This window comes from Paramormyrops kingsleyae, chromosome 2, assembly GCF_048594095.1.
Source record: "Paramormyrops kingsleyae isolate MSU_618 chromosome 2, PKINGS_0.4, whole genome shotgun sequence".
Taxonomy (NCBI): domain Eukaryota; kingdom Metazoa; phylum Chordata; class Actinopteri; order Osteoglossiformes; family Mormyridae; genus Paramormyrops; species Paramormyrops kingsleyae.
In genome coordinates this window covers 18,300,105-18,319,620 of record NC_132798.1, presented here as the reverse complement: position 1 = coordinate 18,319,620, position 19,516 = coordinate 18,300,105, and the positions used below count along the sequence as shown (strand labels likewise).

The 19,516-nt window shown below is 45.8% G+C and overlaps 1 protein-coding gene across 2 annotated transcripts in view; it reads right to left on the bottom strand.

Moving 5' to 3' along the window:
• nr6a1a (nuclear receptor subfamily 6, group A, member 1a) overlaps positions 1-18,594 on the bottom strand; it is a 77,513-nt gene extending 58,919 nt beyond the window's left edge. Inside the window, exons 1-2 of one of the 2 annotated variants that reach the window (XM_072707270.1) lie at positions 18,321-18,594; positions 3,200-3,313 (exon numbers count right to left, since the gene is read on the bottom strand). In XM_072707270.1, coding sequence (XP_072563371.1) covers positions 3,200-3,313; positions 18,321-18,387 — 181 coding nt within the window. In that variant the 5' untranslated portion in view covers positions 18,388-18,594. The remainder of the gene's footprint in view (positions 1-3,199; positions 3,314-18,320) is intronic. The other variant, XM_023840694.2, reaches the window with a different exon arrangement.
• Positions 18,595-19,516: the final 922 nt, after the last annotated feature.

Genomic DNA, 19,516 nt, shown 5'->3' with positions numbered 1-19,516 from the left:
AATGAAAATGAAATTATAAATGAAATTGGACTGAATGACATGGAATGTCAGTGTTTGATGACGTCCTAAAATAAAATACCCCAGCACACTTGAAGGGGTTTTCTGGTGTCTGAAGCCAAGACTCTTTTCAGAAATTCTGTGGCTCCATGCAATTCAAGTCCAGGGTGAAGCAGAAAGGGCAAGTGGTGCAAGAGATGGGAGTGCTTCCTGACAGCGAGCCGACAAGACGACAGCTGGGGAGGACGCACCCCGTCCCACCGCAATGACGGCCGGGGTAGGGGGTGGGGGGCGTGTCCCTACAATGGGCCGAAAGATCAAAGGCGGCGTCCCCCACAACATAACAGCACTTATCATCCTGAGGGAGACATAGTCACGCATCCCACCCAGTTTGCCATGAGACACACAGATACACGTGTGTCTACAGCTGAGAGTCGGAGTGAAGGTCAGCCGGCCTCCAGAGCAGCTGGTGTTAATTGCAGTACTTTGAGCACTCAGAAGGATATTGGATTAAAACCCACAACCTTCCAGGCATGGGAGCACAATCCTAATATACACAAACACACATATACTCTGACAGACACACAAACACGTGCACGCGCGCGCATGCACACACACACGCACGCACACACACTCACACACACTACATACAGGGGGTAGACATAACAGAAACACCACAAAGAAAATGACTATGAAGTAACTAAACCACAATTCTACACGCAGTTACAAAGGTGAATCACATTAGGTTCAATCAGAGGTGTCAGAAGTTCTGAATCAGAAGTTCAGGCCCAGAAAGTACAAATCCAGACCAAGATTTTGTTTCAACCAACCAAGTACTCTGTGACTGAGTCTTTATACTCAATTGGTTTAGCTGAAACAAAATCTTGGTCTGTATTTCTGCTTTCAGGACCAGAACTTTCCACCTCTGGATTCAATGCTAATTAACTGCGTCAGGTGTACATGAGGTCTAACAATTTACATTTTGACATGCAAGCAATGGGAGGTGGTCAGAGCTACAAATAGGACAAAAAAGTGTCCAAATTGCAGGTGCAGGTGTGTCATAGGGAACAGTCTGAAAAATCGTGACAGCACATTCCAAGTGCGGACAAACTGCACTACTTGCACGTACATATACAAAAATAAATGCACATACACTCAAACATTGCTCAGCAAAGATAGGGAAGTAATAATTTTAATAGAATGAAATAATTTCACATAATAATTGATTACTATTTATCCTGAGAGATCATTAAAACCGTGACAGGCTGTAAATATATATGTCATTACGCTGGTATTCTGACGCGGCGCTACTCAGATTTCCAGGTTTTTGTCTCCATCTGGTGGATACTCATGAAATCACCACTCACTTCAAAAACTGGAACTGCGGATATTAGCTCGATAAAAACATTATTTATTGTGTTTGGCCAGCTATGGTACATGCTACCAAAAGCAGAATGCATTCTGAAGGAAGAAAAAATAAATACGAAACTGAAACTGTAGTGCAATAATTGTTGGCAAAGTCGATTTTTGCAGTCTACAATAAACATTGGCGATACAAAATAGTTCGTATTTGCGATAAAAGCAGAAAAAGACCCTCCCTTTTAATTCGGACGGCGCGTCACCTGTGTCCGGTCTGCCTGGCGTGCCCAACGGACCAGCGAAGTGTGATAACGGAGCGCACGAACGCCACTCAGCGCTGACGAGCGGAGCGCTTGCTCCTGCTTACCGATGGCAACTACATAATCTGCACTTGGTATATTTATGGCAAATACCCACCTCATTGTTAACTATTTTCATGTCCATATATGCTCCCATTTGCACACTGCCTACCAGACTCATTGTATATAATTCCATTTGCACAATGAATTCAGAATGGCCTTTATATAGAGCCTTATCTTTGATGAAGCCTTTGTTTTTTGCCTTTTGTTTATTTCTAAACCCCCCCCCCCCACTCACACACACACACCTACTTAGTTTATGTAATTTACCCTTTATCTAAATTTCCTTTTGGCCAGTCATGTGCCCTTCAGATTTCCGGTTAGGCTAGATGGACACCTGTGGGGCCTCCAGACCTGCAGTGACCCCACACATGCTCTCTGCTGCCCTCTAAGTGGCAACGGCAGAAAACCGCAGTCATTTTAAGTACAAGTTCTTGGGCACAAATAAACAACTCTGGCCGACCATTTGAGTCCTAACTCCTTTTGCCCAGATGATTGTGTCCCTTAAAGGATGGCAATAATGCGCCTTTGCATTCACAGCGAGTGTCAATATGCTTTCAACCAAGAGGAAATGGAGCGGGGATCTTTCCAGTGAGCATTCTCCAGTGCAGGGTGGGTCTGCACTGCAGCACTGGGGGACAGCTGGTGGTCTGGGAGGGATGGCGAGGAGCCAGCCACTGCTGTGAGGCACATTTCAGGAGCAAACAACACGGATTACCATAGCTAACTCCCATGTGACACCGTTACGCCAACTAGTTTATTTCCATTTAGTAAACACGTAAGGGTCAGGTTTATGTAAAAGGGTTAGTTTTAGTACATTCAAAAACTTTACTCAATTGGCATGAAAGGGAGGGCAGTGAAGGATCACACACTCACCTACTGTAAAGAGTCTGAAGGTTTTTCACTTTCCCTACCACTAGGGGGCAATAGTCAACCAGGGAGAATATGGCCACGCGCTAATCACTGTGTGCTTGTTATGACTCTGGGTCAGCACTGTTACTATAAAAACGAAAGGGATAGAATGCTATTATTATCACTGCAACAAGTTATAAAGAAACTCAATGAGTGTGATTCCCCAGCGAAGCTTTGAGTGTGATTTTTTAAAGGAAAAAAGATAAACAGACAAACAAACAAGAATGTGAAGTATCACAAATAATAAATATAAGAATGTAAAAGATATAGAAAAGGTAGAGAAATTGGTTGTGCTTATGGAATACAGCAGCATGTTTAATAAACATACTACACATATAATATGTATATGATGTAGTACGAGGTTATCATGTCGTACAGTAATGTAATTATAAGTACAGTAATGTAATTATAAGTACAGTAATGTAATTGCCAGATGAAAGTCTTCAGTCACATTGACACAGTAACCAATAGAAGTGAAACAGTCATGGGGACTCAAACCACATTTTAAAGCTCAAAAACAATTTGATACTGAGCTCATCCATCATTCCTGCATGAGCAGCTGGGAGACTGACCAAGAATGATGCTTGAGAGAGCAGCTTGCTGTGGAGCACTTGGCACAAACGTCGAAGCGGACTCACCTATCCCGTCAGCCTGGTCAGTCTCCAGGGGGTGGTCAGTGTAGAAGCCTGAGGAGGAGGAGAAGATGGAGAGAAATAATTAGGGGGAGGGAGAGGTGTGTGCGCAGGGCAAATCATCCCTGCAGCTGCACAATCTGGCAACTTCTGGGCTGTATGATGGGCTGGTGGCGTGCGATACCCCACCTCCATGACCTCCGTGATTGCTGCCCACTTGTCCCTAACCTAATACCCCCCACCGTTCAGGTAGGGGGCCCGACTGACCTCCCCCCGACTCCCACCCCATCATTCACACGACAAGAAGGTACTTTAGAACTTGAAGGACGCTGCGGCCAGGAAAATGTGACCAACAACTGGCCAATCAGAAAGCACGGTCGTCCTTCATCATCCTGTGGCCGTGTATTTTCACGTAATTATAGCAGAATTAAATCTGCAAGGGCTGATCTGTGCAGAATGAGAGCCCTGGACTTCAACAGGAAACAAGTGACAGCAAGTAAACGTCTGTTCAAACTGCAGCACAGAGGAGCTGATCTTTGGCCAGTCCAGTACCGAGCCGGAAATAAAGGTAATTCTTTAAAAAGGCGGGGGGTCGGCATTTCAGTGAAAGTGAGAGATGGAGAGGAGGTCCTGCTGGTCTTTGTGTGAGTTGGGGGGGGGGGGAGGCATGGTGACGGGAGCGATTGTGTGAGCCGCCCCCCCCACAGCCCCCACGTGCAGGCACACGTCACTCACCTGACTGTGCCCAAACCACTCCGTCTTTTGCCCTCTCAGGCCCCCTGGGGGTTAAGTAAGAAGAATGAGGTGGGGGGGGGGGGGGTGACTGGAGGTGCTTGACTAAAGCCAACCCCCCCCCCAACACACACACTTTGGGCCCCCAGTTGTTTGCAAATCGCATCAACCCCCACTGAGTGCAGCCGGATCAGGCCGCATCCGAATTAAATCATCAAACCGGCATCTGCCCACACATTCCCCATGGGGGGGTGGGGGCGGGCAGGTGGGGGGGGTAAACTTCTCCACGGAGTCCATCTGCAGCGGGCTGCTTAAGACTGTCCAGCAGCGATAACGTCTCAGTTCTCTTTCGCCTGAATGATCCTTTAGACCGATACTGAATCCTTCATTTTAAACTCTTAGGCGTACAGCATGGGTGGGGGGGGGGGGTGGGCACACTTGTTCTAAAAACCAAGTAATGAAAACACAATTCTTTCTTCTTTTTAGTCACAAATTCGTGTTTGGCTGATCGCCCCAATTTTCCCTCATCACACAAATTCACACTTTTTAGAGCCGGTGACGAACATGCGTTTCCTTACAAACCAACCATCAGAAGGCAGACTAAGGATTTTAATAACAATAAAATAATGACCCCAGAGCATCATGGGGTCTAAACCTCTACACACTGTGCTGCGATGTCAAGACAAAACTCACTGAGCCCTCAGTAAAGTTCCCCGTATTAGTAGATGGCTGTCCCATCATTTTCAGCCCCCCCCCCATCACATTTGTCAGGTCTTCCTGAATATTATGGAAAATCTTCATCACACAGCACCTTTCGGGCGTCTGCAGGACGGAATCGCTGACCGATTCAACTCGGGTGTACGCGGTCGATAGCACCCCCGACACACAATGTTACGGAGAACACTCACACAATTATGTCAAGAGACAAGATTGATCCCTGGGGCATGAGATCAGCTCGGCACACGCTCACTCTGCCTCCCCTTAGCCCCCCACGTGCCGTGCAGCCGCGTCCCTCCCGAGGCTCCCCGCCAAATCCGCGGCCATCTGCCGGGAGCGACGGCCCTGCTCTGCCACACCAGAGGGCCCCCGACCTGCTCGCTCATTCACATGCTCAGACTCATCAATTATTCTGCCTGGGGGGGGGAGCTGTAAGCCACGCACACACACACACACACACACACACACACCACCGCTGCAGGTCTCAGACGTGCGCCATGAGCCCGCGACACTCCTCTGGACAGAAGCATCTGTTCCCCCCAAACCGCGAGCAAACACGGAGTGAGTCAGAGAGGTCAAGTAACATGCAAACGCTCAGGGAGAATCACGCTAAGTAAGACTGCCAGCACACAGCCACGGAATACAATTTACAATTACGATTTATTTATTTAGCAAACACATTTATCCAAGGTGACATACAGCTGAGAGAGCAGAGGGTCAGCCGGTCCCTGGGCGGCAGGGAGGTCAGGGCGTCGCCCAAACTGCTGAACACAGAATCTGAACCAGCAACCTGGACAGACACAAAACAACAGATTGGGACTCGAGGGACGATCCTGCCCCCACTTTTTCAGCCATGCCAAAGAAGCAGAGCGGCGATGATTCCTGTAATGTACCGTGCAAATGTCTTTGCCGGTCACAGAAATTTAAATCATCTACGTGTTGAAGTACATCTATGATATGATGTCTGTCTCAGCCATTTCAAAAGCCCGCCTTATTTGGCTAATAAATACCACATTGAGGAATGTAACTAAATTCATCGAGTTATTGAACTAAATAGAAAAAAAATACACAGAACGGCTAAGGAGACCCTGAGGAGAGGTTTGGGAACCAAAGCCGTGTTCAATCTAATCATCCAACATATCATTGACTTTTGGGAGAAGAAATTCTCATTTATATTTTTATTGTGCTACTTTTAATTCAATGTGTGCTTTTTCTGAGCAAATATACACTTCCTACCCGGATAAATAGCCTCAATCATTTTCTTCGGCTGCCTACGGCTTTTGCACAGTGCTGCACATAAAGTCTCCTTCTCAGCGCTGGGGGGACGACAACAAGTTGCCTGAACCCTCCTCTCCATGACCCAGGCCGCCCCATCCTCGGTCATCCTTTAGGCTCTGAGGCTGGCCGCCCACAGAGAGGTTTCAGCTCCTATGCCGCAATGCATTGTGGGTCTAACAGAAACAGCGTCCTTCAAGTTCTAAAGTACCTTCTTGTCATGTGAATGATGGGGTGGGAGTCGGGGGGAGGTCAATCGGGCCCCCTACCTGAACGGTGGGGGGTATTAGGTTAGGGACAAGTGGCCAGCAAACAAGAGAAGCAATCTGTGCATCATGGAGAAACATCTCCGCGGCAAAACATGACGTAAGCAGTCAATCTAGACCGGGGTGGCCAATCTTATCCACAAAGGGCCGGTGTGTATGCAGGTTTTTGGGATAACCTGTAGGCCAGCTGTTCAAACCCAGGTGTGAAGACTCTTCAGCCAACCAGTCCTCTAATTAGTAATCTAATTAGGGAGTTGCAGCGAAAACCCGCATATGCACCGGCCCTTTGCGGATAAGATAGGCCACCTCTGACCTAGAATGATCTTTGAGGAGGAAAATGCCAACTAATTAATAAATGGCATCTGAAAAGACACTCCAGATCTAATGTCCTTCCGGGTAGCCTTCAATTCCCAACTCGGCCAGGTGCCGGAAACCTGACGGGAGGCGGGGGAAGGGGGGGGTAGGGGGCAGAGCCGTACGCACCAGGAGGCCGGGATCGACCCCATGACTCGGAAACAACCACCGGAAGCAGATCCTGGGCCATTTCAAGATCCCGGCAATTGGGAATAAGCACTGAAAATCTGCGACCTGTGACCATGACAACCGACTGTCAGACCAGCTGCAATCTCAGCTCCCTACATAAGATGAGGAACTTTGGGGTATCTTTGGTCTTTGGGGTCGGTGTCTGTATGGCTTAAAGATGAGAGACCTTGTTGGTAGGATATGAAATGTTCCAGACAAATAAAAAAAAGAGAAGAACAATAAAACTAGTAAAACCAATAAAATCTAGTTTGAGAGTTTGTCTGATGGAAAATTCTAGAATGTGGGGGGGGGGGGACACAGCAGGAGGCCGTGGTGCTGCAGCAGAGAGGTGCGTAACCCTGTAAGCCTCACCAGGCCACCCATGTGCCCCGCCCCCCCACCCCACCCAGATGGCCGCGGTTCCGCTTGGTCAGCAGAGAGGCACTGCGTGCTGTCACACGAGCAGGGCCCGCGTACCTGCCCACATGGCCAAACCTCACCGTCTGCACCGAACTCAAGTTTCACAGGTGTCTCAATGCACCCGTGTGACGCCGAGCAGCCCCTCCCAGGCTCAACACCACTTCCATTATTTCATATACAGATGCCACTTTTGAGCCCCCCCCCCACAGGTCTAGGTGTATGAAAACGCTTATCAGGAATGCCCAAACTCAGATGTGCCCGCACTGCGGTTCATACCACACCGCCGGGTCGCTGAGCAGTTTGCAAATGCCGCCCCACATTTATCTATCATATAGCAACAACTGTAGCGGCCAGGGACAAAAAAAACATGTCACAAGCTCAGGGGAAGCAACAGCGCAAGTCCCCGCAGGTGGCCTGTGACATCCCCACCGGCAAGACCGCATGCCAGCAAAACCAGCAGCCCACCAGTGACTCCGATGGAGTTCCAGATAAGATCAGATTAGATGAGATGAACTTTATTGATCCCAAAGGGAAATTCTTGTGCATACAGAAGCAAGCATATAGAACATAGAGAAGCATCCATTCAGAACAAGTAAACGTAGTGCGAGTAAATGAAGAAGTACACAGTACTCAAACAATCCTGAAAAAATAGATTACAGACCCGAGGTTCTCGAAGTTTTTGATCAAAGGTCTACATCAGATGTTTTTTCAGAAGGTCCAGAACAATTTTCAATATCAAAACAAAACAACAAAACAAAGGAACACTGGGGGGAAACAGGAATGAATGGGCTTTACAGTGATTTCGAGCATTTTCTGAGACTTCAGGAGACAGCCTGCAGGATAACTGCAAACACGAGGCCTCAATGAAACCCTGTTTCCAGAATTTTACTGGACAAGATTAATCATTTTCAGAAAAAAAGCCCATGTCATCACAGCTGGACTGACCTCAGGCAGCATTAACATTGTTCTGCTGGGGTCTGGGGGCCAGTAGGGAGGGGGGCGAGGGCTGCCGGAGACAATGATGCATGTCTTTAAGGAGGTCCAGCGTAGCCAAGGAGCTTTAGAAACCCCCCAAGCGGCAGATGTTCCACAGAGGCGGTGAGGGGAGGCCAGGTCAGCAGCTACCTGACGGAGGGGACCGAGCCCCCTCCCCTCCACCACACATGGAGATGAGGCAGGGTCAAGCCTGCTGGCTGCAAACCCCCCCCCCCCCCCAAACCAATGGCATTTTCCATGGCTCAGCACCCGACCGAGGGCTGAAAAGCCCCCATGAACAGGGCAGCTGCAGTTCCTCCAAAGCCAAGCCTCAAATCGCATCCTGGACTAGGATAAATTCTGAAACCCCGCACCAGATTACAATCTATGCGACGTCACACCTGAAGGAGAATCAGCCAACCACACAAAGCAAAAAAACTCGACTGAGATTACAATGGGGGGGGTACAGTACAGGCCACAGGTCACCCCAAGCCCCCCTGCAGCAAACTGGCAGTGCATTTCTGCTGCTGCGACTCTATTGCATCCTACCCCTGACCAGCAGGGGCTTTGAACCATCATTAATCCAACTTGCTGAACAAAATAAAAAGCAAAAAAACTAAATGAAACAGAGTCATAAGCAGCCCTTCTAAATGTGAGTCGCTGTGGGACGTGGAGAACCGCGCCGTGGTAGGCGGGGAACCGCACCACAGGCACGCAGAGAACCACACGACAGGGACGGAGAAAAGCACGGAGAACCTCTCCACGGCATCACAAAATTGCATCTTTCCACATTTCACAGTTTGGCAAAAGCCCAAAGCAGCGCAAAACATGGAAAGAAATGAGGCTTTATTTCCCGTTTGTATGAGAACAGGTAGATTGGAATACTTTCCATTCTCTTTTTTATAGGGCTGCACAATATCACAGTGCGATTAAATGGCACATCTGCGATAATCACCAGGGCTTCAGATATGGGACGAAACATTTGGTGAATGTTTATTAAATTCAGTTTGAGGAGCATGCCACCTGGAAAATCGTCCTTCCTTTCCGAGCACCACGTAATGAAGCTGTCATCGCAGTTAGATAACATCTGGATACAGCAGCACCCAGAGACGCTAAATATCACCCACGATTCTGGCCGGGAGCCAGGATTAAAAGGACTAACTGAATAGCTCAGTTATTTAACAACAAATATCTCCATACATGCTATAGCAGCATCTCTACCTGAGTAAGGAGCACTTGGCTTCATCAGAACGTCATTAGAAGCTCACTTTTCTGTATAGGCGAGGTTAATATTCAACTCAAGACAAAACTAAACATGTTAAAAATATCGCTTAGGATAGATCCCTGTGGGGGGAAATTTCTTTGTCCAGTAGCACAGTAAGAAATAAAGACAAAGGTACGAAATAAAGAATAAATAATGCTGTGATGTATCACAACACACCCATGTAAAGCGGCTCGGGGTGATTGTTGTGGGGGGGCTATATAAAAATAAATTAAACATAAAAACAATTAAACATAGAAGTAACAAACTAAAAAAGAAAAAAAAAACTCCACAGCTACTAGACGTGGATTTAATGCAGGTACCGACTGGTAAAAATCAATAATTGGGTTAGATGTAGTAAGTTAGAATGTTTTATTCTGATACCGAATAAAGGCACCAAAATTTCAAGCCAATATCTGGCTTTTGATCTGATGGGAGGGGACCTCACACCCCCCTGACCTGATAGGAGGGGACCTCACACCCCCCTGACCTGATGGGAGAGGACCTCACACCCCCCTGACCTGATGGGAGAGGACCTCACACCCATCTTACACAGTTAGGTTTTCGCCACCGTTTGTGGGATTTCGCAGCAAAACTCCTGAACATTTTTTCCAAGCTTTATCTTGGAGTCTCTCATTTATTAGAAAACTGAGTATGAAATCGACCAGTCAACCTTTGAAATTTTGACTTTAGTCTCAGCGTGTTTTGAAATAAATATTGGCATACTTTGACAAGAAGAGAAACAGATGTATCCTTTATTTTAGTGAAAATGATTTAAATCCTGGACAGAGAAACGATAAGCTGAATGGGAATCGTTCCGGAGCTCTTTGTGCCGCCCCCCCCCCCCCGGTCTGGTGATTACCTGCCTATTTCCAGCTGGAGTTACAACAGCAGGAAATACATTTAAAAAAAATTCCGAGCAGAGCAGAAGAGCAGCGCAGAAGAGCAGAGCAGCAGAGCAGAGCAGCAGCGCAGAGCAGCCAATGGCGAGGGGAAGGTGAGCCGGCATTAGTGAGGTCGCATGGTCCGGCCCATCGTGCCGGACCACCGCAGCGTTACGCACAGATTGTCCGTGTTCAGTCACAGGCTGCTCGCCGGTCACCATCCTGACCCCTGCTGCTGACCCACGGCAACCTCGTAACACCACAGAGCACAATGTCCGCTCTGTCCCCCCCACTCCCAACCCACTCACAAACACCCCCGCCCCAACCATCCCTCCTGGCTGACAATGCACAGTGCTTTCTTTGAGACAGCTGCAAGGATTCAAGTTCATAACGCCGCCTCCTACTGGGGAACTATGGTCATTAGCTTTCACAGTGGGACAGAGGGCAGGCCACTGTCAACGCAGGGCCATCAGAACTCTTCCGGAAGAAACGAGCAAGAACTGTTTCATAACTTCATGCAATGCAATGTTGTTTTTTAAATTTTTATTAAGTTTTATTTTGCTTTACTGTGTTACCTGGTCCTGAGGTATGTTGGTCGAGTGGGCAATTTAAGGTACAAATGTAAGAACTAAGGTTACCTACACTGTCCCTTTTTAATCTCTGTACCAGAAGGTCAAGCCCTAATCTGGGATGGGGGTTGGAGGGGTGACCGGGGGTGGGGCAGGGGGCTATTCCACCACAGTGAATGACAAGCTTAAAGGACCATCTTCCCTTTCAACATGAAAGAGCCCAGGATTTACAAGCGCAGCTCCGGGCCGGGGCAGCTTGCGTGCGCCAGGGACCAACAGCCCAGGGCTATCACTGCTCTCTGCACCACAAGGTGACGGACGGACTGTGTACTTCAAATATACCAGTAACTTAGCTGGGGAAGCGTTTACCCAGCATGCTTTGCAGCACGCATTAGCAAGATGAACATGGGAAGTGGAACGTTGGATTCCCCTGTGTTTCTCCTACCCCCCCCACTTCGGCGGTGAAGGGGCCGGCCAGGTGACTAATTCACCCCTATCAAAGTCACGGGGCGGGCACGCGGGTGCCTTTACGGCCAGAGGAAGTGGAAAACCACCAACCTGGGCACCACTGTCAATACTACTGCGGGGGGGCACAGTTACAGACCAAGTTCGATGATTTATTGAGGCCTGTAAAAGCCTCACATAGGCCCCCACCCACCCGACATACAAAATCAAACTCTGATTGGAGAACTTTACGACCCGCTGATTTCCCAGACCTGCTGAATATCACAGAAGACCGACAAAAGGCCACCTTGGGATTGACGCTGGCCGCGTCACTGTACCGGCCGGCCTGCTTACTGTAACACTTCCACAAGGTCTTTGCGACACCTCCCCCCACCCACAACAAAGCCCCAACACCCCAAGCCCACCTCCTTTATTTCAATACCACTCCTTTATTGCTCTTCTCACCCAGAGGGTCATCTGGGATGAACTCTATTGGGGGGAGAGAAACACTATAGCAGGCTGGTCCGCAAAACAGGGGCTCCCCTTCCCCTTGGCTCATGACTCCCTGTCCTACAGATCAAGTGGAGGCCGTAACTCTGACCCAGGCTGCCGGAAAGGTCAGGTAACGCCCCATCAACCAAAACTGCAACAGCGCAGGACCACAGTTTCGCAAAGATATGAAAATCCCATTCATTATCCAAGCAAACTATAGTAAACCCGACTCCCCCCGCTCCTCAATTTCAGCCAACGTGGCCCACAGCTAAGATGGGACTCCCGGCATTAACCAGCCACGCAGGCCCTGAGGATTAGCACTGGAATGGCCGTTAGCTGTGGCATGCGTCGCCATCGCCACGCTGACATCGCCGTGGGGAATTCACAGCAGATGACCGTGGGGCCCCTCGAGAGCCAACATTAACATGATTAGTCAGTGTTCCCTTCGAGAAGCGGCCTTATCACGCCGAGATCAGCGGAGGAATGCCGGTTGCTAGGCAACGCCACTGTCTGTATACAGTGCAGGGCCCGGATGGCCGAGCGGATCGATCGGGTCACGCTGGACTCACGCTCCTCACAGACCAGGCGCCTTCCCGTCTCCTTCTGCCGTCTTCACCTCTGTGATCTTTCCTTTCAAATAATAGGAGCAACATCGTAAATAGCGTAGGAGATGTTCTAAAGCGCGGAACAGTGAAAACATGTCAGCATCCAAAATAACCCCATAAAAGAAAAGGCCACCTTTCAGACCGGCATGTTCTGTGCTCAGGTTCTTAAGAACCATGTCATGTAAGAAAGTCACGCTCTGCACGGCAGTAATCGGATGCCTAGTCTCTCATCTTCTGTCATCCTTTCTGGCAACTTCCGCTGTGGATCTTCCGAGGTCGCCCACAAAAGCGGAGCGCCTCAAAAAACATTGACACACAGAAAATGTATACCCTCCCGGCACACCCCAACACCATATGTGTCCAGTAGCACCACCCTAAACCCCTTCCTCAAGGGATTCTACTTAAACCCCCCCACACACACAAATTACACACTCATCATTCATCCTCCGACACTGGGGAGGGGGGTCTGAAGCCCAGGAACAGTGTTGCGCACATTCTGATGTGAGACGAGGTAAACGGTTTACGGTAAAAACCAAGAGGCCTCTGTTCAAAGCTAAATCCACAATTACGCATGAGGCTAATGTGGAGCCTGAACTCCGATCCTCACCTCAGCAAGAGCAGAAACATCTATAGCACTTGCAGTGCATCAAACAAGGAAACGTTTTCCAAGGAATTGCTAGAGTCAGGGAACAAACTGTATTTGAAGAACAAGTGACACAGGTAATGTAACATTTACAGATCTCTGTGTTTAAAGTGCAGCCAGAAGCTGGGGGGAGGGGTGACATGGGGGGGGGGGGGGCTGCTTGCCTGTCCAGAGAAAGGATCGTAACCACAGAGAGCGAGGAAGCCTGAACGGTGAAGCAGGAGTCCAGATGTGAAAGTGTGCTGGTCTTTGAAGGGGGCCGGGGGGGGAGGGGGGGCAGCTGATGACTGACAGCCACTCCATCACAGGAAGCAACAGGAATAGGGCCGGCCTGCCAGGCTCATTCGCCCCCCCACTTCCCCTACTGTACCCCTCCATCATTGTTCATGGGCCCAGCAGGGGAGCGAGGATGGAGGGACTCCTTTCCTACTTCCCCACCCACAAGAATAACCCCCCCACACACACAAACACATACACACCTGCTGGGCGGGCAATGGGACAGTATGGGATCCAACCAGCAGCATCCACAACAGCTGCCAATCTCATTCCTAAAGGGCGCTGATGCATGCGCGCGCGCGCACACACACACACACACACACACACAAAGGTACTGTGTCGCTTAGCCCCCGTCTCCATTCATACTACTGCATGTGTCATCTTCATTCAGTGGCACTGAATGAAATTAAAAAAAACAAATGGACAAAAAAAAAAACCTACATGCAGCCAATCAGCAGGGAGCAGGGATTAATTCAATCCAATGACACGGCGTCAGTCATCAGAACAGTGAGCACATCAGTCACTACTGGAAAACACATCTACAGTTCTGCTCTACACCCTTGGTTTTTGGAATACAACATGCGGGGAAAAGGGAAAGCATGAAACGACGTCAGTGTTTATACACTCAGTCTGATAAAAAATGTATGGAAAGTGTATATTAAGTGGAAAGTGACACCCTTTAGCACAAACATACTCAGTTTAATTAGGAAGAACTTGATTTTCATTTGCTGTGCAATTAATCTCATGTAGGATGTATTTCCCATGTCCCGTTAAAGCTTTAAATCAGCATTTACTCTGATTCCATGTTCCTTTTTCGCAATGGTGACAACTAAGAGCAGTACCATACCATCAGAGAAAGTATTACCAAACAGAAGATGTACAGAAGGTCATCTCCAGAGAGCTTGGCATCTCTGCTCCTGCAGTTCACAATGCTAAGGAGTTTGCTGCCTATGGATCTGCCAAGGTCTCTGTTCAAAGGTTAGCGTGAATTGTTGAAAAAAGTCCAGGTACAACACCCGGAGAGCTTAACCAAGAAGGTCATTATGGATAAAGGTCAAGGAGGACCCACAGCCAAAAGAAACACAGAGAGGTTGGACTGATCTTTGCCCAAACTCATCTAGATAAAACGAAATCCTTTGGAGAAAAACTGAGCTATTTGGCAATGCAGGTCAGCGATTTGTTACAAATAACAAAACAGGGCCTGTAAGAAAAAGACTACGGAACCTACATTAACTAGGCTGCAGGTTCCTTAAGAATATGGCGCCTACATTAACCAGGCTGTAGGTTCCTTAAGAATATGGCGCCTACATTAACCAGGCTGTAGGTTCCTTAAGAATATGGCGCCTACATTAACCAAGCTGCAGGTTCCTTAAGAATATGGCGCCTACATTAACCAGGCTGCAGGTTCCTTAAGAATATGGCGCCTACATTAACCAGGCAGTAGGTTCCTTAAGAATATGGCGCCTACATTAACCAGGCTGTAGGTTCCTTAAGAATATGGCGCCTACATTAACCAGGCTGCACGTTCCTTAAGAATATGGCGCCTATATTAACCAGGCTGCAGGTTCCTTAAGAATATGGCACCTACAATAACCGGGCTGCAGGTCCTTAAGAATATGGCGCCTACATTAACCGGGGTGCAAGTTCCTTAAGGCTGTGTCTGCTTTGCTGCCTGTGGCACTGGAGACCTCGGAAGCATTAAGGGAATCCTGAAATTAAGGGATTTGCAGGGCATTTTCAATCAAAATGTAATAACTAGGTAGTGGGTCCACTGGCAGGACAATGAGCCAAAACACACATCCGAAAGCACAAAAGAACGGTTAACAAGGGAAAACCAGACTGCGTTAAACTGCTCAGCAGTGAGCCATGATCTCAATCCGATTTAAAACCTTAGCAAAGCCTTGCCTTTGGCGGAAGGATTCCTGTAAACGAGATCGAGCACAAACTACAATGACAAGAGGGGGAAGCATCAGGAGAAAGGAGCCAGAAGCTGAGAGACTCCAGCAAGATTCCACTGGGGACCATCATCACGGCCGGGGGGGTGGGGTTGGGGGGTACAGCCACGCCTTACAGAAGGGATCCTTTACTTATAGTCAGCAGAAAAAACTACCTTAGTCAGAACAGCTAAAACAGACAACTTTGTTATATAACATCCATTTAAAATCTCCTGAAGATCAAAAGTTGGTGAATCCTGAATTATCCCTGAAGATATAATAGATGATAAACTTTCAGTACAAGGTGGGGAAAATGCTAAGCATTTCTGTCGGGTTATTAAATCTTCACCTTCTGCCAGCCAGCAACTACACCTCTGGAGATCAAGAAATAGGATAGGAGACCCCCACACCCTCCAAAAAAACACTTTTAGTTTTAATGAGAAAAATTGAGAAGGAATACCTCAAAGGTTCTTTTAAAAGAAAAAAAATCTAACCAATTTAATCAAATTAAAATTCAAAATACACAAATTTAACTCAAAAAGCTCAGGGTAACATATATATAATATAAATAATATTGCCACAATCGACTATCAAGATATTTTCATTAAAATTTATTTTCATAGCAATACAAGTATCTATAACCTACAGGACAGAAACACAGCATATGTAAAAATATGTTTTAAAAATGCCCAAACAACTCATGAAAAATGTTTTCATCATTTGATAAACACACTGTAAATTGCTTGACCAGTTCAAACCAAATCTCTAAAATTAAACCCTAAAGAGCTGTCTTATATGGAGTTTCAATGGCAATTTTTGTAGCACCCAAATTGTGTAAACAAATAAATTGACTGATTAACATCAAATCAGCAGCAGTTAAGATCCCAAAAGGACAAAAGCACACTTACATCCCATTAAATTCACTATTTAATTACAAAACTAATTTCTGTTCAAAACAGAAAAAGATATGTCCCTTTGGTTATGCATTCCCCACGAATGTAGTCAGTACGTAGCTTCTGTTTTTAAGCGTCATGATTTAAATTAAACATAGGCCTACAGGTACAGTGTAATTAAATCTTGTATAATTATAGCGTTTATTCTGCAAAATCAAATGCGCAAAAGAAAGCACTAACAACAGCGAGTACATTAAAGAGTTTCAGTTTTAGCGGCTTCCTGCGGGTTCGGCTTTAACGTTTGTGTGTTTAACATTTGAATGGACCGTGCATCTTGAACTAATGACCGCATGTAAATCTGACGCTGCCCGAATTCCAGCGGGACACAGGAGCTAATAAACTTTCCACAAGGAGAGCAGATTAAACCATTACAAACAGTACTAGCTGCCTTATTCGTTAGGAGCAATTACGCCACATTGTATATATATACAATTATGTATGAATTTTAATGAAAGAGTCAAATTTTTCAAGACTTCCTTAAAAACATTCACCATGCATTTATTTTTACCATTTGTATTTTAAAACGTAGCTTGAATATATATATTAATCTACACCACTGATGTGTATAAAAAAATAAATTACCACAATTAATAATAAATGTTATTGCTGTTAATGCCTATATTTTCCAGATTTCCTCATGCGCATAATACAAGCCAGAATTTTGAAAAAAATTTTGAGTATGTAATTATGCATACCAAAACAATTCTGTTGTCATACGTGATTCCCAATTTTAATCGAACAAATTGTGCATGCGCTTAAAAAATAGTTAACTCCACCAGTACTATTTAAAGTGTTAAATGTCAATTGTCTTATAAATTAATTAGAATGTCTTAAGAAACAAGGGGATAGAATTGGTAATGGAAATTCGGACGGGCTATTTTCGCTTTAACCCAAGATCAAAGCGTTGTTTTCCTTTCGTAGGCAAACCATTGAAGCTGAGATTCACTCAGATGGACATGATACGCAACATAGGCGTCTGCGCCAGAAACAGCCACGGACTATCCGTCGCTTTGCCGAAACAAAAGGCAATATCTGTTGCTGGTTAACAATGAAATCTTATTTCTCTCTCGGACTTGCGGGATTGTGTGAATGTAAACGCAAGGAGTGGTCATTCATTCGTTTTACGAAGGAGTGGGGGGGAGGGGGTGCCGTTTAAGCACTTCACTGCTCACAGACCTCCCTGGGAAAATAAGTACACCACACTGATTTAGAAATTTAACTCAAAGTCAGGCGCAAGGTATGATTAATGCGCGTCACTTTGCAAGGGCACTACTGAACAATTACGCAATCTCGGTTAGTATTGATACTACACTGAACAAGCATAGACGAAGCTTTTGGTTATGCTTTAACGTTACATAACATCCTTACTACTCTATACTACTAGTACTACCATTATTATTATTATTATTATTATTATTATTATTATTATTCCCTTAGAATTTCATTTAATAAAGGTGGATGGATGGATGTACATAATTGTGCTGGTGCTCTGGGTCGCAGAGGGATAGAGGGGATTCGGTGGTTTTACCCCCAAGCCGTTCTCCCAAGTTCAAAAGTTCAGCTTTTACGATCTCCTGACGACCACTGACTACCCACCTCCAAATAAAAACATTCCAATTCTTCCGCTAACCAAACGCAACTTCTGCTCCCACCCGCCCCCCAAAAAACAGGAAAAAGAACCCCTTTATGACTCTCCAGGATATCCTTAATCGGCATCGGTCAATAACGGCACTTTTCACTCATCTGTCCGACGTTTAATAATGTTTAATGACCAAAGATGCACTGAACAACCTCTTTATATTCAACATACATTTCGATTTCGATTAAATTAGGTTTCTGGGTTTTATAATATATATTATTTTGGCAAGTATCTTAAGTAATCGTGTTAAATTAATCATCATCCTTGGCAATTACAAAATATGTGCACACTTTACTTAAAATGGATTTCGGGTCAAAATATTTACAATAAATTATTCGCATAAAAAAACAGGAGCACTCACTTCGGAAATGGACAATTTTAGTTCATCTGAGATGTATGGCTATTTACATCAAATATTCGTTGCAAATGAAACCAAAAAGGGATTGGGACTTACCATTGACGGACTTCACGTTGTTTCTCTCTGAATACTCGAACCCATTTGCCCTGTTCTCTACCTCCATCCTCTTTGCCGGGTTCTGTGCGCCTCTCAACTCAGCTGCTATCGTTATTTTTCCCGTGTGATCTCTTATCTTACTCGTAAAAAACGCCGTTAATAAACGCGCTCAATGGACGCTCCGCCGCTCCATGCCTACCGCTGTCAGTATACACACGGATATCCACGTTCCAGCATCTACAAAAACAGCCCTTCGCCCCTCCAGCACTCGCGTCATGACGTATCTCTCTGGCTGAAATGGAGGGGGGCATTGTGGGATATGTAGGACCTTACCCATTTGTTTCATTGGTCCATCAGCTACCCATATACTGTGTGTGTGTGTGTTTTCATTCTGTGTCCCTATTCTTCTCTTTAGTATTATTTTCATTGTTATTATTATTAGTACTATTATTATTAACAATACTATTGTTGTTGTTGTTGTCTTGGCCACAGCTTTTACTGAATCCATAATGTTCATTTTACCCTTTAATTCCCGTTCATCTTTAGTACACCATAGATGTATCGCGCCGCGATTTCCCTCAGTATTCACAGAATTTCTACGTTCAGGTCGCATTCGTAATGATTTTGGAATATTGTTTGACCTCTGAAGAATTAAAGTAATGTATTTGAAGTATAGGCTACATGAGCTATCATTTATCTGGTTATTTTTATCCATATAATCATACATTTTGTTTCATAAATAGTTAGATTAAAGCAACACAGCAGCCACAATAGTGATAGTAATTAATCTGTCAATACTTTAATTTATAATACAGGCTGTTATTCATTTTAAGGATGAAAATGCAGATTTTTATCTTTCACAAATACAGGCACTTGTGCTAATTCACTAATTCGATTTAACGCAATGTTTAAATGAGTATTGTTTTTAACTAAAAATTGTTCTAACATGATTTCAATAGTACTTATCTTCAATCAGAGGTTTAATCAACGTTAATTAGGTCTAACTGCGAACGGCGATGGAACAAAACTCGGGAGTCACGAGGATCAGCATTTAAACTTACAAAACATTCTAGATAAATTATAGCGCGAATTAAATTACACGTCTTATTAACACCCGTTTAACTTAAAAATAAACGCTAGTCCGTTTAATTAATCTAAGACCCTTTAAACCGTAAATCGCCGATAATTATATAGGC